General features: G+C 41.9%; 1 protein-coding gene across 7 annotated transcripts in view; it reads right to left on the reverse strand.

Annotated features, from left to right (window-relative positions):
• The window catches only part of cacna2d3a (calcium voltage-gated channel auxiliary subunit alpha2delta 3a), a 120,589-nt gene that overhangs the window by 29,605 nt on the left and 64,615 nt on the right, over positions 1 to 26,369 (reverse strand). For 2 of the 7 annotated variants that reach the window (XM_088996066.1, XM_088996057.1), the window contains exons 13-26: positions 25,376 to 25,393; positions 20,538 to 20,609; positions 18,141 to 18,221; positions 13,077 to 13,151; positions 10,618 to 10,701; positions 7,786 to 7,857; positions 7,100 to 7,161; positions 6,959 to 7,026; positions 6,259 to 6,304; positions 5,717 to 5,814; positions 5,527 to 5,620; positions 5,330 to 5,425; positions 5,021 to 5,142; positions 2,802 to 2,879 (exon numbers count right to left, since the gene is read on the reverse strand). In XM_088996066.1, coding sequence (XP_088852192.1) covers positions 2,802 to 2,879; positions 5,021 to 5,142; positions 5,330 to 5,425; positions 5,527 to 5,620; positions 5,717 to 5,814; positions 6,259 to 6,304; positions 6,959 to 7,026; positions 7,100 to 7,161; positions 7,786 to 7,857; positions 10,618 to 10,701; positions 13,077 to 13,151; positions 18,141 to 18,221; positions 20,538 to 20,609; positions 25,376 to 25,393 — 1,066 coding nt within the window. The remainder of the gene's footprint in view (positions 1 to 2,801; positions 2,880 to 5,020; positions 5,143 to 5,329; positions 5,426 to 5,526; positions 5,621 to 5,716; positions 5,815 to 6,258; positions 6,305 to 6,958; positions 7,027 to 7,099; positions 7,162 to 7,785; positions 7,858 to 10,617; positions 10,702 to 13,076; positions 13,152 to 18,140; positions 18,222 to 20,537; positions 20,610 to 25,375; positions 25,394 to 26,369) is intronic. The other 5 variants (XM_088996076.1, XM_088996021.1, XM_088996031.1 and 2 more) reach the window with 4 other exon arrangements.

The raw sequence follows: 26,369 nt of genomic DNA on the forward strand, positions 1-26,369 counted from the left end.
TGGGATAGTCCCTCGGATTGCAGATTCACGGATCTGACAGGAGGACACAACATGAGAAAAATACCGACACAGTGGTCTGCTTGCGTACCGCTCTGCCAGGAGTGCGATTCATCTGCGTGCGCGCACGTGAGTTAGGGAGAGCCGCGGCACCACACAGACTCTTGCATCTCTGTCCTTCTGCTCCAATGGTTCCCCCCAGGCCTATAGTACCCACAATGCACTGCTCTCATGTCAACGCAGTCAGGCACCGTGAAAATGTTTCTCTTTTCCTGCCCTTGTCTGTTCCCTCTCTTGTCTTACCAATGGTTATTCCTGATATGATGGATGGTGTCTGCCAACCTATAGCTTTGTCCTGAGATTTTTGACTTGAGATACCCGTCCTGTGCAGCAGTTCCAATGCCTCCATTTCTGATTGTACATACTGCAGTTTCTCAAAATTGCAGAATGTAAAAATATGAAAACTTTATCGACAAGACGTTTAGTGGCAACCCAGGGTTGGGGAATAAGTATGATTCCGATTTGATATCTTCGGTTGCAATATTAAAATAGAATGTCCATTTTGTTGCACACAAAAATCCAAGTGAATTTGTCTGAACATATAAACAAACATAACGGTGTGCTCTGTACGGTCTAAAAGTTGATTTCCTGGACAGTAAGAAGTATTTTCCCGTCTTTTTTTTCGCAAGGTAATAGAATCTCTCTTTACACCCAATAATATAATAATAATAATAATAATAATAATAATATAATAATAATAAAACAATAATAATACAATAGTAATAATAATAATAATAATAATAATAATAATAATAATAATAATAATCTTCTTTTCCTTTCGGCTTTTCCCTTCAAGGGGACGCCACAGCAAATCAGTGTCCTCCATCTTTAGGGGTTTGTTTTGGCAAGCTTTTACGTCGGATGCCCTTCCTGACACAACTCTCCGTATTTATCGGGGCTTGGGACCGGCACAAGAATACTTATGAATAACAATAATAATAATATAAATATTATTAATAATAATAATAATAACCAGCCTTTGAAGGCCTTTTCCAATGTAACATCTGAGTAGGGCTCAGTATTGATTCGGATTATCAAAATGGATTTGATTTGATTCGCAGGGGCCAAATATGATTCAGTTTAACTGATTTTCGATTCAGTTACAATGAATTCTAATGTATTCAACTAATTAATTCCAAACACAGAGCAGGTCATGGAAATAAAGTTACAAAAATACACTGTCTTCCACATTCGTGTGACTGTATCACAAAGTGTCAGTTCATTTCTGTCTTTGTGTGTTTTTTTAAATCAAAAAAACTTGTATCTGCCTTCAAGCTTGTTGGCGCTAATTTCAGTGCTTTGCTACTCTCATGTGGTGACGAGATGTTATGCAATTCGAGAAGTCACTTGAATTTCTGAGTAAAAGGATGGCCGTATGCCTTTAAGAATTTTGAGAGATTCTATTACCTGAAAATGAAAATTGTTTTGATTGAATTCATTGACTTTTTTTATACCAAGGTTGATATCAGAATGTGTGCCATTCTCGGGGAACGATGGTAATATTAGGCAGAGAATATGTCTGTGTAAGCTCTCAGTCGTACAGGAGTGGTCCATCGATGAAAAGGTTTCTTCAGCCGTCATCTGTACTTCTTTGAAGGTGTCGGACGTTTCGCTTCTTATCCAAGAAACTTCGTCAGCAAACTAAAGTCTTACTGGTAGTTTAGGCCCTATATATATATCCCTACTGTCCAGACATGTCGGTGCCGGACTATGCTCTGATAGGTCCCTGCTCTCAGGTTGGGGAGACTAAACAAATTCTAAAAAAAAAAGACTATCAACATCGCATGGATAATACTAGTGGGCCTCAATCGGCAGTACATATGCACCTAAAAGCTAGCAACTATTCAATTGACGACAATGAAGTTAAAATCTTAGCGAAAGAACATAGATGGTTTGAAGGGGAGTAAAAGAAGCGATTTTCATAAAACAACTAAATCCTTCATTAAACCGATATGATGGGGTGAGGTTCAATTTGGATCGTTCATACAATAGCCTGCTTAGAAAACATAGGATTAGTAATACTGATGAGGTGATAGTGGGGAAGTGGGGCAATCAGGCCAGTCGTTAGTCAGAACAATAGGAACAATCAGGGAGCTGCAGGGAGTAGTCCTCTGCCCCCCCCCCAACCTGAGAGCAGGGACCTATCATAGCACCGCCATGTCTGGACAGTATATATAGGGCCTAAATTACCAGTAAGACTTTAGTTTGCTGACAGTTTCTTGGATAAGAAGTGAAACGTCCGACACCTTCAAAGAAGTACAGATGACGGCTGAAGGAACCTTTTCATTAGGCAGAGAAGGATGGAAATAACCATTAGATGGCAGTTTGCAATCATCTACATTGAGTGTACATAGCTGTATTTTCTGACATGAAATGTGATGCATGAACTGGAAGGGGCAGCCCACACACATATGCGACACCACTTTTGACCATTTCATTTTAATTTCCATTACTACAAAATTATGCAAACATGATGTTCGTCTCGCCTGATAAAATACACTCGTGGCATTTGTTAGCCTGACATCTAAGAATGTTTTCAGGCTTGAATATACCTTGATGAAAGAGTCTGTTCATGTTCAACCATAACCTTTTTTGCAGCCTTCATTCATACACTGGCAAGCACATTAAAAAAAGGTAAGTGAGACAAATGCAGAGCCGATCAGCAGATCAGCAGAGGAGCATTTTGCATCCACGGTCACTCTAAGACTGAGCGGAGGAGATAAAATCAGCCATCCTCTACTCACCGGCAGCGATAGGTGATTCTCTTTCATCCAGGAGCTGGATGGCTGTGCTGGCTAGGACAACACTCTTGTTTTCGGAACCTACATGGAAAAATAAACAGTTGATGAAACATTTCCAAATTTGTTTGGATCAGTTCGAAAATGGCGAGGGATGCAGATAAACGCCGGGGAGCATTCTTTCAGGGCAGCCGCTTCGTGCCGTAGGTCAGTCATTGCCAGCAAATAAGAGGCTTTCATATCATTTGTATTAGCTGAGAGTAATGGAAAGTCTGAGACTGATGACAGATAAAACCAAGATCCTCCCTCCCTTGGAGGAAAAAAAAGACATTTTAGCGTTGTCGTCTAACTGTATCTGTGTGTGTGTGTGTGTGTGTGTGTGTGTGTGTGTGTGTGTGTGTGTGTGTGTGTGTGTGTGTGTGTGTGTGTGTGTGTGTGTGCGTGCGTGCAGGTGGTAAATGCTGGCCAAGTCACTATGAAAAGGGTTGGACCTTTTCCAAACACATCTGATTTCAACCCAAAGCAATCAGACCTGTCCACAAGGGCACATCACAGAATTAATATTAGAGAGGGAGGCTGAGTGAGGGGGATTGGGCATATCGGTAGTAGACAAACCCAAAAAACGTGTACCTCGTGTTCATTTTTTGTCAGCATTATGTATGATGGACCTTAGCTTACGAACTTAATTGGTTCCCAAACAGAGTGGGTAAAGCGAAAAGTGTGTATCCCAAAAATTAATTTCCCATAGGATACCATTAAAATGAAAATAATGTGTTCCCAGGTCTACATAAAACATAATTTTCTACTTTCTAATTTTCTAAACCTTAAAACTACACAAAATATACCTTATTTTATGTATAATAAATGTGCTATAGTATTATTATTAAAGAAATAAACTGTACTGAACAATAAAGTCCTTTTATTTATCTTTGTGATGGTCATTAATGGCTTGATGGAATGGAGTGTCCGGTTTCCTCAGCATTAAACACTAGATGAGGAACGTAACCTTCTTCTTTCACCATTTTGAGGAATAATCCCTTGTAGGTGCTTTCTCTGTGATAATTGTATCTAGTTCTTCATCAATTGTGATCTGTTTAGCTGGGTTGATAGCTTTTTGCATCAAGTGTACAGATGACTTGTGCGGGTTATTTGTGGAGCCTGATTGATGGGATATTTTAACCTTCCAGTCTACACTCTGCTTTTGTATTTTCAAAGTTGAAACGAGTCTAAATTTCACGGTTTTCTATCAATTTTCTAACCTTTTTTATGTTTTTTGTTTTATTTTTCACTTTTGTTTTTTGGTTAAAAACTCTGTAATTTCCCTTTCGTGTGTGTGTGTTTTCTATCACTCTCTCACTGTCTGCCTGTCTCTTTAATGTTTAACACCCCTCCACTGCTGGGTCCTTGACCAATCACGTGGCTTTAACTGAAGACGCCATTTTGTTTTTTTGGAGAACGGCCTCACTTTCTCTCTGTCTGTAACCCCATCCCCCACTGTTGCATTCTTGACCAATCACGTGGCTTTAACTGGGGGCGGGGAATAGAGAAATACATGCCATTTTCTTAGAACGGGCTCGTTCGCGAACGACACATCACTCATTGTGGCAGCTCCGTGCGTATCCCGAAAAATAGTTCGTATGCCAAGGTAAAATGTTCATAAATGTAACGTTCGTAAACCGAAAAGTTCGTAAGGCAAGGGGTTCGTAAAACGAGGTCTCACTGTAATTAGACAGATTTAATAAATACCAAAACAAATAAATGGCATGGTTTTGGTCATGTTAAAGGGGAAGTCAATCCACATAATTTCCTTACGATATGTTTATATAGCTCGACTGGTCAAAACATGCCATTGTGATTGTTTTATTTGTGGAATATGGTTTGTCCATATCAGGACAAAACAGGTTCAGGATGTCCCCCACCTACCACCCAAAGACAACTGGGATAGGCTACAGCACGCCAGCGACCCTTGTTAGAATGACGCAGATGGGAAAATGGATTGATGGATGGCATCTCAGGGTGCAGACAATTTTTGTAGACTCAGAATGGCATCACAGTGTGCGTGAGGCTCAGGTAACAACTAATCATGGCGAAGAAAATACGTGCAGCATTCTCATCTGGATTGGATGTATCTTTATTCATCTCACAGTAGAGAAATGTACATTTCACAGCAGCAAAGTTATGAAAGGAAGGGGAAAGGAAAGAAACATAGAAAAACATCTGCTTACCTGTGTTGAAAGGCAGAGAGTAGACGAAGGTGCCAGGAACCTGTTCGGCTGCTCTTTTGTACCACAGAGGGAAGTGATCAGCATTGAACACCCCTTCTTTGTCCTCAGCAGTCAGGAAGTTTCTTGAAACACATGGAAATTAGGGAGATGATACATGCACATTCAAAAATTCATATGAAGTCACTGGCCAGAATTTGTTGAGCCAAAATCAACAGAATACATGCTAGAAGTCTTTTCATGACCATAGCTTGCATTGCAATGAACACTCTTTTTACAAAGTAAGGGAACCAAATTGAAACATTTACTTACTGACTGGTAAGCTTGTCAGGCACAACAAACAGGTTGATTCTGGAGAGGCCGGTCCTTGTGCCAAGATAGGCAATCTCCACTCCTTTGTCAGAGTTCCTGTGTTTTAACATGGTTGACAAACACCGACTCAAGTAATACCATAATATGGCAAAGATTACATTAGTGTGAGCGCGTGAGAAGATTTGTTTATTCCCTACTCAGATTTATTGAGGACCAAGCTGGTCCAATACGCCTCCACTGGAGCAGTTACCACTGCATCAAAAAGGACCCCTTGAACCAATTCCTTATCGCCTATAAGAAAGAGAGGAAGAAAAGAAACAGTCACAGATAGTAAAAACATAAAGTGCATCAGATAGTTAACGTGGAATGTTGGTGGATTTTACAAACATTGCAGTTGGGGTTCATGTCCGCTGAGGTAGCGTTTTATTGCCTCTATTTGGGTGAGGTAGCGATGCTCTAGATGCTCATCTACCGTGCAGTAGGTCCTGTATTTTTTGGCAGATTTTCGAAAAAAGAGCACCAAATATTAATTGAACATCTTTTTTAGAGTCAAATTCCAATTGACAGATTTTTTTTTAATATGGAGCAGTTTCAAAATCACATTTTCAAGAATACGAGCTGAACTGAAAAATCAAAGACGGAACGTCATAATATGTTTTGCACAATGCATACAGAAAATTGGTTGCAATGTCATAACAGGTTTCCACCTAAAACTAGTGTAAAATCATCATTTGGGATACATTGTATCATTCACTTGGTGTTTGCTATTCTTGTCAAGATTGAAGCTGTAGAAAGTGTTTTTTATTAAAAACAAATAGTTTTTGGAAGGCCTTTAAAATACAGCCTTTCGACACGGCTCTCAAAAATCCCTATAACTATCTTCTGAGAAATTAAAATGATTTCCCATCAAATTGCTTTCATCCTCTTACCATTCATCTGCAAGGGCTACATCAGGATGCTCTAAATCATGAAGGCCTGTAAGAAAGAAAAAAAAAGAATAATTTTGAAAAAAATAATCATATGAACTACCATTAAGTTAAGCTGGAGAAACCATTAGTATTGCACTCTCATGAAGCATGTGTTGTAAAAAAATGTATTTTATGTCTGGTTTTGGCAGGTCTGATTGGATCAGGAAGAACCAAGTCATGCTCAGACCGCTCCCAGTGGTGGATATGTTTGGATTAACAAAGAGACCACCGCAACATGAATATTTAAATGCATGAGGCTGGATGTGGGAGTGAGACACTGAAATGCCACTAAAGAAATCTTAAACTTCCTGTCTAATGACGAGGTTTTATCTTACATTTACTACTTCAACGTATGTGATGGCAAGTTAAGAAGTGGAATTTTACTAGCAATGATGACTTAGATAAGAAAGACTTCACAGTAACTTGTTGAACTGAATATTCTGAGCTGAAATGTGTTCAAACATAAGAAGATAATTGACACCAGCGACACCATTGTTTATGTAATACAGATCAAATTAATGATGGAACAACTTTTGCAATGATTTCTATCATTTATACCAGGAAAAAACGCTATTTGAAAAGAGGTGTCCTGTATAGACTTTTTGCCACTGGCTGCATGCATAAAATCATATGGCTTCAGAAAAGAAAATGAATGTCATACCTTCTTCCACAGTGACATTCCCTGTGAAGAAGAACTTGCCATGGCCCCTGGAAAGCGCTACTCCAAGACTAGTGATAAAAGAAATCGCCATTTTTGTTTAATTCTTCATTGTGCAAAGACAAACCTCTCCATGTTTCTCACCTGAAAGGAGTACCCTGGATGTCTGTGTGGTAATAATCATTCTGCAACACAAGCACACGCCTCTGGAACAAAACGAAAACATTCTGATGAGGCCTGCATTCATAATTCCAGCACTAATGGTGTGGTTCAGTCCTTGATATAAATTTGCGGCGGCATGGCTCCATCTAGTGGTCGCAATGAATTGCTTGTGGCATGCGGTTTTGTTGTAACCCCGTCAAGTGTTTATTTGCATTAACATTGTGAATACGAATGAACGTTGTGCACATGCATGTGTGGGCATGATTTGGAAATCTGAATTTGCATAGTGAGTGCTTAACAATCACCTGGAAGGGCAACGTTATCACTAAAGCTTTAAGTAACGCAAACACACACACACACAAACACACCGTGGATTCACATCACTGAGTGTGTGCGTGTTTGTGTGTGTCTCCAAGACACAGGAGGCTCGCTTGTATTCAGCAACATGTGCATGTAAAAGATAAGGGGTTGACACACTGAGACAGACACACTCGTGCATGCAAAGCAAACCGAATCGGACACAAATTCCCCAGTCGGCGTTGTACATCACTGTTGGCAAAGTGGTCTTTCCCTGCTAAGTGCTCCTTTTGAAATACTATTCAGGAACATCACAAAACAGTTTTGTTTTCATGCTGTGCATCAGAAAAAAAAACAGGAGAGTCGCTCACCCCTTTGTCGATACTCTTTTTCACTTCCATTGAGAAGGTCCCGGTCTTCCTGTTGACCATGGCGTTCCTCAGCTATGAGCACAAAGACGGTGCTGTAAGTCCAATATTGGTTTAGAACAACAGTGCTTCTCAATTATTTTTGTCAAGGCCCCGCTAGTAGGAAGAAAACACCTTGCGCGTGACTATAAATAGTATAATTTATGTATAAAATGGTTGTAAGTAAACCTCTGTATAACACGGTATTCTTATTAATCGATGAGAAGGTTTCTTCAGCCGTCATCTGTACAAAAGTGAAGGTTTCGGACGTTTCGCCTCCTATCCAAGAGGCTTCGTCAGCGAACTAAAGTCTGACTGGTCGTATCGGCCCCATTTATATATCCCTAATGTCCAGACATGGTGGCGCCGGACACAGCTATGATAGGTCCCTGCTCTCAGGTTGGGGGGGCAGAGGACCCCTCCCTGTGGCCCCACTGATTGTTCCTACATTCCTGACTAACGACTGGCCTATTACCTCCACTCCCACCGGTATCACCTCGTCAGCATAACGACCCTCATCAGCATTACGAAAGTTGCCTAACCTGTTTTGCCTAAGCAGGCTATTGTATGAACGATCCAAATTGAACCTCACCCCACCAGACCGGTTTAATGAAGGATTTTGTTGTTTTACAAGAATCGCTTCTTTTACTCCCCTTTCAAACCATCTATGTTCTTTCGCTAAGATTTTAACCTCATTGTCGTCAAATGAGTGGTTGCTAGCTTTTAGGTGCAAATGTACTGCCGATTGAGGTCCACTTATATTATCCCTGCGATGTTGATAAAGTCTTTTTTTGAGAATTTGTTGAGTCTCCCCAATGTACTGCTCTTTACAATTTTCATTCTTACAATGTATGGAATAAACTACATTACTTTGTTTTTCATTTGGTAGCCTATCTTTTGGATGCACTAATTTTTGCCTTAACGTGTTTATCGGTTTGAAATAAGTAGGAATTTTATGTTGCCAAAGGACTCTTTGTAATTTTTCAGAAACTCCTGCAATGTACGGTACTACTACTCCTCTCCTTTTTGTATCTTGAGAATTATTGGTTTCATCCCCTATTCTTTCTTTCTGACATTTGTTGAATGACCACTGAGGGTACCCACAGTTAGTGAGTGCTCTCCTGATATGTTTTGACTCCTTTTCTCTACCTTCAGTGCTAGTTGGTATTAGTTTAGCCCTATGCTGGAGACGTATTCTTATTAATGTATAAAAAAAGAAAGACAGCTAGACCAACTTAAATAATGGCTTGATTAACTGTAACAGATATGATTTGAAGCACATCTGAAATTGAAATATAAAACTTTATCCTAAAAGGACAACCGACGCCTCCGGACAAGTTGTGTCCATAATTTGTAAAATCACTTCAAATGACTTCTACTGAACATATTTTACAAAGATTCCACCGCATATAGCTATATTTTACGTTTTAAGCCTCGCGCTGAATATTCCGGAAGTCTTCTTTTTGAGTTGGTGACGAGTCACGGAAGGAACACCCCTGACCACCCATCACCTCAATGCATTTTGCGGTACTTTGTTTGGTCTGAAAACTTCGTGTTGGTCCGTGTTGATGGCGAAATTAGAAGGAAAACACATAAATAACGTGATTGTGAATCGTTGTGTGTTACACTGAACAACTATTTGATATTCGCTGACAAAAATGCTAAGGAGAAAAATCAGCCCCTTTCCACGGAGCTTTGTTGCCATCTTGTGGGTGCTACATTTCTCTCCAGATGCCTCAAAATGATACGAAATAAAATCTTTAATCGATTGCAAACATGTATGCTTTCCTCTTCAGAACTATTTGAATCATATTCATAACTGCATGAGTAACAAGAAAGCATTTTCTCCGAATCAGAAGCCATTGTTTTGATTCTCGAGCAAGGCAAGACGTCTTGGCATGACACCACGAACAAGGGGGCAGGACATTCTGAAACTGGCCACTTCCGGTTTCAAATTCATGTAGTTTTTAGACATTTTTATTGGTGTTTTGCATTTAACCAAAAAAATCCTGCGTGTTTCGGGTATTTTAGATACATATAAATATAAAACGTTTTTCTGATGTCAACTAGGAAACAAAAAAGTGATGTCAGTTGTCCTTTAAACGATAAATGTCTTTTGACTCTCAACCATGTCAAATTGACTATCGTGAAAAATACAAGTACATAAAATTAAAAAATAATGTATTAAAACAGATCACCAATATTAACTCACAGCACAATATTAAACAAAAACTTTTTACCTGCAAAATGAAAATATTTTGCATGTCATTTGTCAAGGTAATGTCTGGATTAATGGCTACAAGTAGCATTCACAAAAAGGAGATGACTTGGCAATATTCGGCATGTTTAAAAAAAAAAAAAACTCAGATTATCAGCATGATTGGGGCGTAATGTCTATAATTGATTGATTAATTTATTTGTCTTCATGCTGTCCGCCGCCAATATTTTTCGACATGGGAAGCACGCCGGTCGTACCTTGTCTTCCACCTTAGTGGGAATGAAGCCAAGTGCCATAATTTGCTTAATCATATTTGCGCCTCTTTGTCTGTCTACACTTCAGACTCGTTCTCTGTGCTGTGTACAAAGCGCCCATGCTCAGTGCCAACAAAACACAGAGCAAATGCTCCCTGCACACTCTGCCAATGAGAGTGCCACTGCCCCTAACGTAATGAAGGTGCAATTGTACTTTATTCTAGAACACAAAAAAAAACACAACAAAAAATAAAACAGGTCAACCCCCCCCCCCCCCATTGACGAAGCCTTTTGGCCTCATGGGGGGAAAATAGAGATTCTCACCGTATCATCTTTGTCTTCCCATTCTACCTCAGACAGATCCACGCTGCTGTAGTTTGGCTTTCTTCGCTTTTTGCCGTCGCCGTACTGGACAGGCATGAAACATGAAGAAATTGTCACAAGATGACATCATATTTGTGTCTAAAATACATGTTATACTCATAGTATGTTTTAAAATTATTCAGGTATAACACATGGATATTGTTGGTCGGTCGGTAAGTCCTGCATGCGTGTACTAGAAAGGTTCGTCCTTGTTCATTTGTCAGTGGAGATAGCCCACAAACCTAATTAGAACTACTCATTAACATCTTTCATTCCATCATTATTAAACCATCTGCTGGTCTATCTCACTGACTGTCTTCGCTTTGTTTCCTCCTTCTCTTTACCCATCTCATCCCTCCAGTTTTACCATATCCTGACAACTGGTCCATCAGCGTTTCTCAACCCATGCAACTCCACACACACACACACACACACACACACACACACACACACACACACACACACACACACACACACACACACACACACACACACACACACATATATATATATATATATATATATATATATATATATATATATATATATATATATATATATATATATATATATATATATATATATATATATATATATATATATATATATATATATAAAAATCCTCATCTCACCCACCATGGGTGGTGTCTGTCCCCCATTTCAGCTCGGGTCCTCTACCAGAGGCCAGGAAGCTTGAGGGTTCTGCGCAGTATCCGTGCTGTTCCCAGCACTGCGCTTTTCTGGACCGAGATATCTAATGTTGTTCCCGGGATCAGTTGCAATCACTCGTCGAGTTTGGGGGTCACTGCCCCGAGTGCTCCGACCACCACAGGCACGACTGTCACCTTTACCTTCCAGGCTCTCTCCAGCTCCTCTCTGAGCCCTTGGTATTTCTCGATTTTCTCATGTTCCTTCTTTCTGATGTTTCCATCACTCGGGAACGCTACATCCACGACAACGGCTTTCCTTTGCCCTTTATCTATGACCACGATATCTGGTTGGTTGGCCATTACCATCTTGTCGGTCTGTATCTGGAAGTCCCAAAGGATCTTTGCTCGGTCATTCTCCACCACCTTGGGAGGTGTTTCCCATTTTGACCTTGGGGTTTCCAGTCCATAATCCGCACAGATGTTTCGGTAGACTATGCCAGCCACCTGGTTATGGCGCTCCATGTAGGCTTTCCCTGCCAGCATCTTACACCCTGCAATTATGTGTTGGATTGTCTCACGTGCCTCTTTGCACAACCTACACCTTGGGTCTTGTCTGGTGTGGTATATCCCTGCCTCTATGGGCCTGGTGTTCAGGGCCTGCTATTGGGCAGCCAGGATGAGTGCCTCTGTACTGTCCTTTAGGCCAGCCCTCTCTAGCCACTGATAGGACTTCTTGAGATCAGCCACTTCTGCTATGGTTCGGTGGTACATCCCGTGTAGGGGCTTTTCCTCCCATGATTCTCCCTCTGTTCCCCATTGTCTGAGACATTCTCTGAGTACATCATTCGTTGGAGCCTTCTCTTTGATGTATTCATGGAGCTTGGATGTTTCATCCAGGACAGTGGCTCTCACACTCACTAGTCCCCGGCCTCCTTCCTTACGGCTTGTGTACAGTCTCAGGGTGCTGGACTTGGGATGGAACCCTCCGTGCATGGTGAGGAGTTTTCGGGTCTTAACATCCATGGTCTGAATCTCTTCCTTTGGCCACCTTATTATTCCTGCAGGGTATCTGATCACTGGCAGGGCATAGCTGTTTATTGCCCGGGTCTTGTTCTTGCCATTGAGCTGGCTTCTGAGGACTTGCCTCACCCGCTGGAGGTATTTGGTCGTAGCCGCTTTCCTTGTTGCTAGTTCGAGGTTGCCATTGGCCTGTGGTATATCGAGGTACTTGTAGCTGTTTTCCATGTCTGCTATCGTTCCTTCAGGGAGTGAGACCCCTTCAGTGTGGACTACCTTGTATATATATATATATATATATATATATATATATATATATATATATATATATATATATATATATATATATATATATATATATGTGACAGTCGTGCCTGTGGTGGTCGGAGCACTTGGGGCAGTGACCCCCAAACTCTACGAGTGGTTGCAACAGATCCCGGGAACAACATCGGATATCTCGGTCCAGAAAAGCGCAGTGCTGGGAACAGCACGGATACTGCGCAGAACCCTCAAGCTTCCTGGCCTCTGGTAGAGGACCCGAGCTGAAATGGGGACAGACACCACCCATGGTGGGTGAGACGAGGATTTTATATATATATATATATATATATATATATATACATACACACACACACAATTAGTTGCTTGAACTACCAGCAACCCATGCAATTTAAACCGGTGAAGAACACAGTGGTCCAAAATGTGTTAACTTTTGTTAACCAATGACGCTCCGAATGAGCAGCGAGTACTCACAAGTGGTCGCAGATCTGGGTGGGTGAGAATGTAGCCGTTGTTGGTAATTGCAAATGCATAGCCATGAATGCCCAGCTAAGAAAAACACACACACACACACACACACACACACACACACACACACACACACACACACACACGCACACACACACTCGCAAAGCAAATATATTATCGATTAACCATGTAACTCATGTTGGCTGGCAAAAAAGATCAATTGCAACAACATGTAAGGTTCGTTGTGCCGAGATATTCATTCTTTTTTGAGATAATTTTTCTATAACGATAGGAGGAAATTACTAGAAAGCCTTCAGGGCATCGTAGGCAGGGGTACTTGCCTACGATGCAGAGTAGGTTCCACGCTTTAAAATATTACCACCTCTTAACAATGTCCAAGAAAAGTTACCAAAAACTATGATTTGGGGCACCCCTAATTTTAAGCCTGGAAATGCCTGCTGTGAAATGTAAATTTCTCCAATGGGGGAGCAGAATAAAGGTTTATCCAACCATCAATCAATTTTCCATACCGCTTATTTCTTACCAGGGTTGCGGGGGTGCTGGAGCCTATCCCAGCTGTCTTCGGGCACGAGGCGGGGGACACCCTGAATTGGTTGCCAGCCAATCGCAGGGCACACAGAGACAAACAACAGTCACTCTCCCACTGTGCCTCGACTGGGATCACCACCTTATTGTGGTGAGGCACTTTGCGCGTCTCCATTACCCCGAGAGCTATGTCGGCTGGAGTCTTGTACTCCTGGCAGGGTCACCCAAGCCGAACAGGTCGGAGGGTAGAGGCCAGACAAAGAGTGATCCCAAATCCGGGGTAGGCGTAGGCGGAGTCCAACAGATCGGACCACCGGCAGCCCCTTGCAACCGCACTCACCTGAAGGTTGTCTTGAGTCCTCACTCATGCCACTGGAATACAGTGGGTGCGGCCAAGTATGTGGGGGAAGGAATTGCACGCCCCCTCCCTCACACTAAATGCACTAGTAGCGCAGGTTTCAGCTTCCACCATATAAGTCCACTGGCGATAGGATAAAGTGACGGGGGCAGGTCATGGATGTGACTGGAAGTTTCTAGCTTGATTCCTACACAGGGGCGGTACAGGATTCATGGTCGTTGCGAAGATGGTATGGAGCAACATTGTCCTTCGGCAGGATCCTGTGCGTCTGAGCAGCCCTATTCAGGGTCCGCACTGCTCACCCCTTATAGGGGAAGGGTCTAGAAAAGGTGACCTAAACATTGCTTGTTCCACCACACCTGGGTGGCCCACCGCAGCCACCAAGGCATCCCCCCTCTGCGGTCGAAAACGAAATATAATCAAACCCACGACTATGAACCTGGCTTCCTGGAATGTTCGCACCCTCCTCAATGCTCGAGACGGGATGGAAATACCTCAAAGACGAACTGCCCTCATCGCACATGAGCTCAGGAGGTACAACATCGTATTGGCGCACTCAGTGAGACTCGGTTCTCAGGCGAGGATTCACCCACAGAAGTTGGTGAGGGCTACACCTTCTTCTGGAAGGGTCTCCCAGAGAATGAGCGAAGACTCCATGGAGTTGGCTTTGCTGTGAAACGCAGCTTACTCAGTAACATCCCTGAGTCCCCCAAAGGCATCAGTGAACGGCTTATGACCTGGCATATTCCCCTGGTAAAAGGTCGCTTCGCAACTTTAATCAGTGCCTATGCTCCCACCTTGGATGCTGACGATAACACCAAAGATGCCTTCTACGAGTCCCTGGATGCAACCATATCCAAAATCCCTGCGTCTGATAAACTTGTTCTGATGGGTGACTTCAATGCCCGAGTAGATGCCAGGCTCTGGAAACAACTCACTCTGACTCCTCACTCTGTGCTCTGAGCATCAGCTGATTGTACAACACCATCTTTCAGTTGAAAAAGAAATACATCACATCATGGATGCACCCCAGGTCCAAACATTGGCACTTACTGGACTACATCATCACAAGGCAACAAGACCAAAATGACGTCTGCATCACGCGGGCCATGCGTGGGGCTGAATGCTGGAATGATCATCGACTGATCAAGTCCAGGCTCAAGCTGAGAATTCGACTTGTTCATAAGAAACAGCAACCCCAAAGGCGTCTTAACTCCAGGGCCCTGGAGTCCCCAGAATGTGCAGCCAGCTACCGCAACAAGCTGGCAGAGGGACTTGCCAGCCTGGACAAGTACACCAGTAACGGTGACCTCGATGTTGAAAGCAGGTGGAAAAAAATTGAGGACAACAATTCATCAAGCTGCCTCTGAGACCATCGGCTTTACTCAGAAACGTCATCAAGACTGCTTCGATAACAGCTCAGGTGCCATACAGGAGCTTCTGGAAGCCAAGCGTAAAGCCCATACCACACTTCTCTCCAACCCTCATTCTCCACTTCTCCTCTCTCATTACAAGGCCATCCGTGGTGAAACACAGAAACAGCTGAGGATGATGGAAAACAAGTGGTGGCTCAGCAAGGCCCAAGAAATCCAGAGGCATGCAGACAACAGAGGCATGCCTTCTATGATACTGTAAAATCCCTGCATGGCCCACGAAGACAACACATTGTTTCAGTTAGATCTGCAGACGGTACTGTACTACTGAAGGACAAACAGCTAATACTTGAGCGCTGGGCAGAGCACTTTGACTCCCTGCTCAACCAAGTAAACCCTTCAGACCGATCTGTCCTTGATTCTCTCCCAGAGCTTCCATCAGTTCTCTCCCTTGATGAACCTCCTCAGTTCACAGAGATCCTCTATGCCATCCGGAGCCTTAAAAACAACAAAAGCCCTGGCCCTGATGGACTTCCAGCTGAGGTTTTCAAGAGTGGCGGTTACCTCCTGACACGGAAGCTTTACCACCTCATCTGCGCCATCTGGCAAAACGGGACACTTCCTCAGAAATGGAAAGACAGCAACATTGTCACCATTTATAAAAGGAAGGGGGGGCAAGTCAGTCTGTGGCAACAGCCGTGGCATCTCCCTACTTTCTGTTGCTGGCAAGATTCTTGCAAAAGTAATGCTGTTCCTTCTTACATAGCACATTACCGAAGACATTCTCCCAGAGACACAATGCGGTTTCAGAAAGGATCGAAGCACTCTGGACATGATCTTCGCTGTGCGCCAAGTTCAGGAGAAATGCAGGGAACAAAACAAGGACCTCTATATCACCTTCATTGACCTTACCAAGGCATTTGACACAGATAACCGTGACATTCTCTGGACCATACTGTAGAAATTTGGCGTCCCCTCCAAATTTCTCGGCATCCTTAAATAGTTCCACAGCGGTATGCAAGCAACTGTACTTGTTGGTGGCCAGCAATCTTCCCCTTTCCCTGTGGAAATCGGGGTGAAGCAGGGCTGTGTATTGGCCCCTGCTATATTCAACCTGTTCCAGATGGCAGCTACGCTCCTCTTCCATAAGTCCATCCAGGAAGGTGGCGGCGTTCAAATCCAATTCCACCTGGATGGTAGCCTGCTTAACATCAGACGCCTACAGGCCAAGACCAAGACCCTGATCAGCGGCATCCACGAGTTACAATATGCAGATGATTGTGCTCTGCTGGCCCACAGCCCAGCTGCCATGCAACATGACCTTAATACCATGTCCTCCATCTACCGATCACTCGGTCTCGTGATCAATGTAACCAAAACGGAGGTCATGGCAAAAGAGAGTTCTCCAACCCCAGTGTTCATCCTCAGTGGCACACCCCTCAAGGTTTTCCAACAATTCAGCTACCTCGGCAGCATTCTAACACCCTCCTGTCTAACTGATGATGACGTCCAGGCCCGCATCAATCAAGCCTCCAAAGCTTTTGGCAGATTGCGTAGTCGTGTGTTCGAAAACAACCACTTAAGAACTCCAACAAAAGTCGCAGTCTACCAAGCAGTGTGTGTGACAACGCTGCTATATGGGGCAGAAGCCTGGACCATCTATCGACGGCATGTGAGACGCCTTGATGCATTCCACATCAGGTGCCTCCAACGAATCCTTGGCATCACCTGGCAGGATCGTGTCCCACACACCGACATCCTTCAACGCACTGCCTCCACCAGTATCGAGGCTATACTGGCAAAGAGGCAACTCCGGTGGGTTGGACATGTCATCCGGATGCCTAGCTGCCGCTTGCCTCGACAGGTGCTTTATGGACAACTCTTGTCAGCGAATAGGAAGCCTGGTGGTCCAAAGCTGCGATACAAAGACCAGCTTAAACAGACTCTAAGAAAATGCAACATTAAGCCCAACGATCTGGAGTCTGCTGCAGCTAACAGGCCACTGTGGCGTTCCTTATGCCACGAAGGGGTGACACAACTTGAAGACAAACGCACCCAGAGGAGGATCGTGCGGCACCAGCAAAGACACCTTTGTGCTGCTTCAGTACCACCCCGCCAGCCCGGTCCTGGCCTCACATGTCCTGAATGTGGCAGGATTTGTGGCTCCAGAATCGGGTTTCATAGTCACCTACAGTGGCATTGCCGCCAGCGCCAATAACCACTGTCCAATACCCCACATAAGAATGGAAGCTATGTCATCTTCGACTTTGATGGACTGCCAAGAGAGAGAAGAGACTCTCCCACTCACACCTAAGGACAATTTTGAGTGTTCAATCTGCCTGCCATGCATGTTTTTGGAGCGTGGGAGGAAACCGGAGGACCCGGAGAGAACCCACGCGGACCCGGGGAGAACATGCAAATTCCGCACAGTAAGGGCGGAGCGGGGCGCGAACCGGTGACCTCTGCACTGTGAAGCCGGTGTGCTAACCACTCCACTACCGGGCCGCCCGGTTTATACAATCTAATCTAATTGGTCTTTTGGGGAAATGGTAAAGTGTGGCGTAAGAAACCTAAAAGCCCAAATTCAGCCTTTTGTGTCGCCAGCCTAAATTGCTGATGGATTTTAATAATTACTGTATTGGATTAAGAACAATAAGCATTAAACATAAGAAAAATCTCTTATATCCTTGTCCCACTTCGCTATTCCAACTAAATTATCCAAGTCCAGACATATGAAGTAATGTACTGGATATAATTGTAGTGGCGATTTCAAAAAATAATAATTTCTAATACCTTGTATTTAGGAATCGTCTTGAGTAGCTCTGAGACGGGGACATCTGTCCCAACCACCCCCAGTAAAATGCCATGATTCCGCTGAAAAACACAAATGGGGGTAAAAGCTGAACAATTTTTAGAATGATTTGAAAAGATTACTTGCAGAGCATGGTCTACAGGTGATTCACACGTTCATATACAGTGTAAAAAAATTGATGACTAAAGAGTGAGCACTGTCATCACTGGTATGTCCGAAATTGTGGCCATACATGGCAGCAAGTGACATTCGATTGTGTCATGGCAGCAATCACTGGAGTTTGTTGACAGTATTTGTGCCCTCTGTTGGAGTCGGCCTGACTCGAAGGATGAGGAGTAGAAATATTTAGAAATACTAGATTCATGTAGTCGTTTATTTTTTGCATCAGGAACATTAAAAGCATCAGGAACATTAAAAGAAATAAAGCAGGGGTAAAGGTTCTCGCACAGGCTGTCACTCAAACTGCTTGGTTTACCAATGTGTGTCATTTCCGGTCTCCAAGGCAGAAATGTTGCAATAAATCACATATAAACACATATCACATATAAAAATCCCCAAAACAAAGAACAGAAGCTCTCAGGCTCTGTTCACGCTGCAGGGCAAGATGTCCAAATTTGATGTGCGGGTAAATCTGATGTTTTTATGACCTACAAAACAAAAGCAAATGTGATTTGTAATTGGAAGGCAAGGTGTCCATATCAATGCTAAATGCACAAAAAACAAAAGTCATATGGTGCCGCGTTGCAGGGATTTATCGCACTTATATCTGATTTATATCCACAATTTACAAAAAAAAATAGTTGTACTCCTAATACTGCATGAAAAAAGATGCATGTCAGATATGAGCAGAAATGTTGGAATTGAGCCTGTTACCTGAGTTTTTGAAGATAATCGGGGACATGAGTGTATTTAGTTGAATCAAGCCAGCAGTAAAAACATCCACATAGAAACAAAAATAAAATTGGACTCTGGACTGAAGCCAAAGCTTGGATTCTCTCCCCTTGACATACCCTTGTCACGTTTGTTTGTCAAATGACTTGCGCTGGAAATAGCCCTGGCCGTCCATTTGTCTTTGTGTGTGTGTGAGTGTATGTGTACCGCTCTCAAAAGCCCGCGATTGATCTTGGCACCAAATCTTAATGTGTGAGGTGCTCTGTGTTGACCTTACCGGAGCACAACACACACACAATCACAACACGACCACTTATGTGTTTGTGTGTGTGTTTGTGTGTATGCGGGGTGGGGGTAGGGGGATTATCACAGATAGTTATCTTTCCAGATGTAAAAATTCTCCATGGTGTAATTTAGTGATAGCTTGCTTTACACATCTGTGATTTTTTTTCACTTTTAACTCTAGACTGTTTGGTATTCTTGCATAAGGTGAACGTATCTTGTTGGGAGAGACATCGCTAACATTAAGTTGGGGAGCAGTCGCATCTCCGTTTGCTTAAGAGCAATTGTCAGTTAACTCATTCACTGTCAGACGTGCAAAAATATGTCCACTATAGTGCCATGGTTTTTGTCATTGTTACTCATATTGCAAGACCCACAGAATATTGAATTATAGGACTACATAAATATTCAATGCAGCGTAAGAAACGTTAGACTCTCTTCTTTCATCAGAAAAAAAAGTTAATTCTTAAATTATATGGGTCTGGAGTTATATGAGTTTGAAATGATGGTGGCTCTCCAAAATACAATGCAATACAGACATACTGTGTATATAGCGCTTTAACAACAGCTGAAGATGTAGCAACGCTCTAACATGGAAAAAAGGGAAATGCTGCCCCCTCGTGGATGGGAAAAACATTGCCAGAGGTCTTACGAGCTCTTTATCGGCACCCCTGCAAGAAAAACCAAAACCCGAACAAGTACGTTCGGGTTTTGGTTTTTCTTGCAGGGTAATGGCGCTCTACGTCATATTCGTTCGAATTCCTGAATAAATTCGAGGATGGCAGTGAATGAGTTAATTTTTGGGGCGAGTGGGATTTAAATTGTTAAAGTGCCCATTTTAGGTGTTGGAGGGCTGCCTGTGAGCCTGAGATCTTGGACAGTTATCTTTAGAATTTTGCAGTAATTTACGATGTGAGCACAAGGATTGATATTCTAATCGTTGTAACGGCTTGGGTCTTGCTGGATAAATGAACGAATGACCACTTGTTGAAAGGAGCCCGAACAGTTGGAAAATGATGTTCTTGACAAGTTTTTTGAGGCTAAGCACCATTTTAAAGACTATATATAATTCACTCCCAAGGGTTCCGGCAAAATCAATCATTCAGTCAAAAAAACAGGACCAAAACGAGCAATCATAGAAATCAATTCACATTTGTTGGAACTTGCCAGGGTAGTCAAAGTGAAATAATGGCGCTGATACTTACGGTCTCATTTTTGGTGCTAAACACAGGCATTGCCACAGTGGTCATCAGTACTGGACCTTGACCGTCATCCAACTAAGTAGATATTGTGTGAGTAAATGAGACAGAAAAAGAGGGAGGAGAAAAAAGAGAACTGATAATGGGACACAATTTACCGGTAAGAGGTTCATAAGAAATGACGTTGCTCATTGTCACACACATTCCACGAATCCGTTTGCGACACTCACTTTCAGATCATTCCCTACATAGTGGAGCTCGGAGTAATTGTGCAGCGGACCCAGTCCTACTCAATTATCTTCTCTAGGCTATACCCAATTGATATGACATGTTTTATTCATGTTCCTTATTTGCCTTAAAATGTGTTCAATCACAGCCTGTCTTTGATCTCCTTCAGATTCAGTTTATCCCAGGGCAGTGCTCCTACTTAGGATCTGAGTATCTTTCCTTCCTCAAGATTGCTTAAATAATTAAGATATTTATCTTTCCATCAGCTGCCTGTCTACATTTGTGACTTCAATTTTTTGATGAAGGCTTGACAAAGTTGTGTGTTGGAGAAACTGCTCAAAAGCTGTGATCTGGTTGTCCACTAACAAAACGCATACACTTTTAGATGTACTTCACCTCAGTAAACTCAAATCTTGTGATTGCTCACACTTCCACACTTGAAAAGACGCCTGTGCCATTTTGGTCCTTGCATTGGAACAAATTAACCAAAATAATAATCAAATTTACTAACCATGGACAGAAATTGTTATTTACTAACTAACAAAGTAACGAAACAACAAACATCATGGAAATTAATTGAAAATGCACAATTTCACCCCTAAAAGTGTCACGTGCGAGTTGATCCGGGTCCGCGTTATCACGGACCCGCACCTTTTGTTAATAAATCCTCTGCCAGCACCAACGTCTCTGCCGCCTGCCTAGGGGTCCTTCCCATTCATTAACGTTCCGACGAGTCAGCTGCCCCTGTCACGTTCAGAACGTGACAAAAAAGTTTTGATTTACTGGTGAACTTCACATTTATTTTAATGAATTTAAATTTATGATTAAAAATCATAGTGATATAACACTTTTGAAAAACAACTCACTGCCAATTGACAACATGACAAAGAAGAGCAATGAAGAGCAGCAAAATATGTTGACAGGGTAGACAATGACAGGGTGGATATTTTAAAGAGCCAAAGTGCTAAGTGCACTGTGTGATAGTGGAGGGACGCAATTATTTTTCCAAGAAAGTGCCTGAGAAGAGATAATCCTTCCTTTTGTAATCACGAATGCTTGGTTTTAAGTAAACGTGTTTATCCTTTTAAATTCTTGCAGTGGCTTTGAGTATGATGAAAAGCTATTTTAAAATAAATGCATTATTATGATTATGATGACTATTATCAAGATTATTATTACTAATTTACAACAGGTTATTTTATTACAGACAGTGACATTTTAGGTGTTCAATTACCTGACATGTTTCGGCATGTACTTCCGCCTTCATCAGAGTGGACACTGAATAAGGCGGAAGTATACGCGGAAATACTCGTCGAAACATGCCAGGTAATTGAACACCTAAAACGCCACTGTCTGTCATAAAAGAACCTGTTGTAAATAAGATAATGAGACAGGATGAACTTAACATGATTTATTGTTACTATTGTTATGATGATGATGAAAAAGATGATGAAAAAGACTATCAACATCGCAGGGATAATACTAGTGGGCTTCAATCGGCAGTACATATGCACCTAAAAGCTAGCAACCACTGATTTGACAACAATGAGGTTAAAATCTTAGCGAAATAACATAGATGGTTTGAAAGGGGAGTAAAAGAAGCGATTTTCATAAAACAACTAAATCCTTCATTTAACTGGTTTGGTGGGGTGAGGTTCAATTTGGTTCGTTCATACAATAGCCTGCTTAGGCAACATAGGATTAGTAATACTGATGAGGTGATACCGGTCGAAGTGGGGCAATCAGGCCAGTCGTTAGTCAGAACAATAGGAACAATCAGTGGAGCTGCAGGGAGTAGTCCTCTGCTCTCCCCAAACTGGGAGCAGGGACCTATCATAGCAGAGTCCGGCACCACCATGTCTGGACAGTAGGGATATATATAGGGCCTAAACTACCAGTAAGACTTTAGTTTGCTGACGAAGTTTCTTGGATAAGAAGCGAAAAGTCCGACACCTTCAAAGGAGTACAGATGGCTGAAGAAATCTTTTCATCGATGGACCACTCCTGTAAGACTGAGAGCTTACACAGACGTGATGATGATGATGATGATGATGATGATTATTATTATTATTATTATTATTATTATTATTAGTTGTTATTCTAAATTAATAATACAAAACAAGAGCAAGGTCAGATCTGGATTGAGCTGTCAACATGAGCTGTGTTTGTAATTATTGCACACATTCACAAAAGTTTCATACTCACACACACACACACACACACACACACACACACACACGCAAAGACACACACACACAAGGTTGGTGTGTCTTCAACAGCCCTTCGCCCTTCAGGTTGGACAAACCCATATACACTGTAATTGATTCCTAATGAGAAATAAAAAAAGAGGATGGGCAAGGGAAATCATCGGGTGGTGTGCAATGAGCCGTAACGTAACGATTCTCCTCATCCCTCTTCATTCCATAGATTTGGTACGAGAATCGAGTGTCTTCTGATAGATATATCAGATATATATATATATATATATATATATATATATATATATATATACAGTAAAGTCTCCTTATATCGATATTCAAGGGAGTCCGAAAAAATATTGATATAACCGGGACTATCGATATATCCGATATCGATATAACGAGACTTTACTGTATATATATATATATATATATATATATATATATATATATATATATATATATATATATATATATATATATATATATATATATAATCTATCTATCTATCTACACTTACAGGATACACCAAACATGTACATTTGAGTTTTATTCTTTGTTTGATTTTACTTTTTTGAGGACTTGAACATTGTACTGGTGAGCTTTGAAAATGTTGGACCACATACGATGACAAATGATATTGATGCAGTTATTGTTGATCCATTTCTCCTGCATCAATCCCTTTCCAACTATTGTGTAATAATAAAGGTTGCACATCCTCTCCAAACACCATTGCAATTTTACCACCAGCAATGAAGGGTAATAACAGAAAACTACTTGGTTCCATCCATTCTTTCCCCACCAGACACTGAGCAAAAAAGCTGTGACAGATGGTAATAGCAACTGAGGATGCGGGATTGGACATCAAAGGGAGAAAGAAATACGCCCAAGTACTAGTGCTGTAACAATTGATTACTATGCTGTTGGAAGAATGGTATCGATCAAAGGACAGGGTGAGGATGAGTGGGCCCTTATCTAAAAAAAACTCCAAGCTCAAGCACAAAATATTGAGCCATATATCACAGCATTGTAAACACGTGCTCAAAGATATTGTGCAGTCTCGTCAACAGATTGTCGACATGTTGCCGTTCACCGGCAACCGCTTTGTGCCTGTATTCAAATTCAGTCGATGGAATGCGGGGTTGTTGTGCCATATCTGCAAATGGAAAAGTCTAACAAATAGATAAAAGGAGTTGCCAAGGGGTGGACAAAAGGTGCCATATTTAAATGTCAAAATTATGGTACTGTGAGAGAGGAGCTTCTTTTCCTGTACTTATCTTTGCCCCAGGGAGTAAATGCATCAATTTGCATTGTCAAAAGAGGGACACTCTTTCATACTTCAAAAGAACCACCACCACGCCACCAAAATCCTAATAATTTGACCTGCTATCTGAATTTGCTTTCCTGCATGTCATTGAGGACCTTCCTCAAGAAGAGAATATGTTGAGAATTGCTGAGGACTATGCATCCATCTTTTCCTATTTCTTCTTTTTTTACAAATATGACCAGGAAGTTTATTTTGATAGATTTTGTAATGCAAGGTACTGCATGCTGGAATTTCCTTTTCGATGAATGTCATTAATATCTATCTTCTGTTCAGGGTTGACCAGTGCCGTGGAGATAGTCGTCATATGAATGCCTGAAATTGCCATTCTTGTTCAAACCATCACCCAATCTGCCTAATATAAACACTAAGGTCGGAGTTTTGTTTGCAAGATAGCATGCAATTAAATAATGCAAAGTTAATCAAAACCACAATGCTCGCCAATACTGAATCTATTTATGATTACTGTTGAGCTGATATGTTGTCTATGATTCACCCAATAATAAATCCCATGGGACTTTATACTCAGTTCATATTAATTGTGCAACCAAAAATAACACTGAAATGGCTAAAAGAAACAAAAGCATCGGTGCAGATGATCCCACCAGTCAACATTGGCTGCTAAATTTCCATTTTGACGATAAAAATATCAACGTTAGTTATTTTAGAAAATCCCACTGAGACAAATGCAACAGAGGATTGTTTTCTCCTTAAAACATGGATAATGGGGAAAATAGAAGAAACCTCGAATATGATCGCAATGCCACCACAGAAATGTTCTGTCACGTATGGTTGATGCAGCCTCACCAGTGATGAATGACAATTGAACATTTATATAGATGTGTATGTAGGTTTGAGCACACGCAAAAGAGCGACACGACCAACAACAGCCAGGTATACAGCCATACTTTGAAGCGACAGACGAAAAAAGATCACAGAATGACACTATGAAAGGAGTTCCCCCAAGACTATGGTATCTTATTGTTATGGTGTGACACAAAGACCACATAACATGATCCAATCCCATGACAATACAGACCTCAACACAACACATCACAACATAGTAACAATCTCAAACATTTGTTTTTATTTACCTTTTGTGCTTGAGGTAGCTAAGTGGGAAAAGAAAGAGGAAGAGGACAGAAAAGGTCACTGCTTTTTTTTTTGATAGACGAAAAATCATGCCAGTGGATTTCCCACTCAACAGAGTTCAACAAGCTACACAACTGAAGCTTTGAACATTCAATGTGGAGAGCACAGATGATAAATGCAACAACAATGACAAAAATACACTCAACAGGCTACACTTGGGACATAGGAGTCCTATGATAGGACCTATACTTAAATGGTGTTTATTCACTCATATTTGACAAGATTGCGAAGGGTTTGCGTGGTAATCTTTGACCTGTAATTCATCCAGAAAAATATGAAAACAGAAGTGTTGGTAATGGTAAAACACTCCAAACCTATTCACACCAAGCTATATATGAACAGATTTTGCTTGACACACAGTCATTGTTCAAAATGTGTGATAAAAGAACATCATAGATTTTGAATGACGGATATTTGCTAAGGGAATTACAGTAAATACATTTTAATTTTTCTTGAGATTTTCAGCCTATTATTTGTCCATGCCAACCTTTACTTTATGTCATGGTTTGCAAGGTGGTGATGGTGGTGCATCCCAAAATAAGCAGGCAGGAGGGAGCAGCAGGTTGTGTTTGTCAAATTGTATTAAATTATTCAATTATGATCTTATTATTATCATCTGAACAGAAAAATACAAAATATCAAGGAAAACCAAGGGTAAAAATCTGCCAAGATGAAACAAACCTGACAGAATGCAGCCAACACATACACACTACAATGACCCGACACCGAATGGTCGTGCCGGGGGTCCTTTTAACTGCCACTGATTGGAACGACAAACACCTGCGCGGCTCAAGGCACGGCCGACAGCGCTATCCGTTGGACGCCAACCAGAACGTGGCAGTCTACCACTGATCGGGACTAACAGCACCTGTGCAGGTGCAGGCGGGGCCGACAGCACCACCCGTTGGTCGCCAACCAGATCGTGACAGTACCCCC

The sequence above is a fragment of the Hippocampus bargibanti genome, linkage group LG01 (genome assembly GCF_051943395.1).
Source record: "Hippocampus bargibanti isolate YZ-2025 linkage group LG01, ASM5194339v1, whole genome shotgun sequence".
In the NCBI taxonomy this organism is placed as follows: Eukaryota; Metazoa; Chordata; class Actinopteri; order Syngnathiformes; family Syngnathidae; genus Hippocampus; species Hippocampus bargibanti.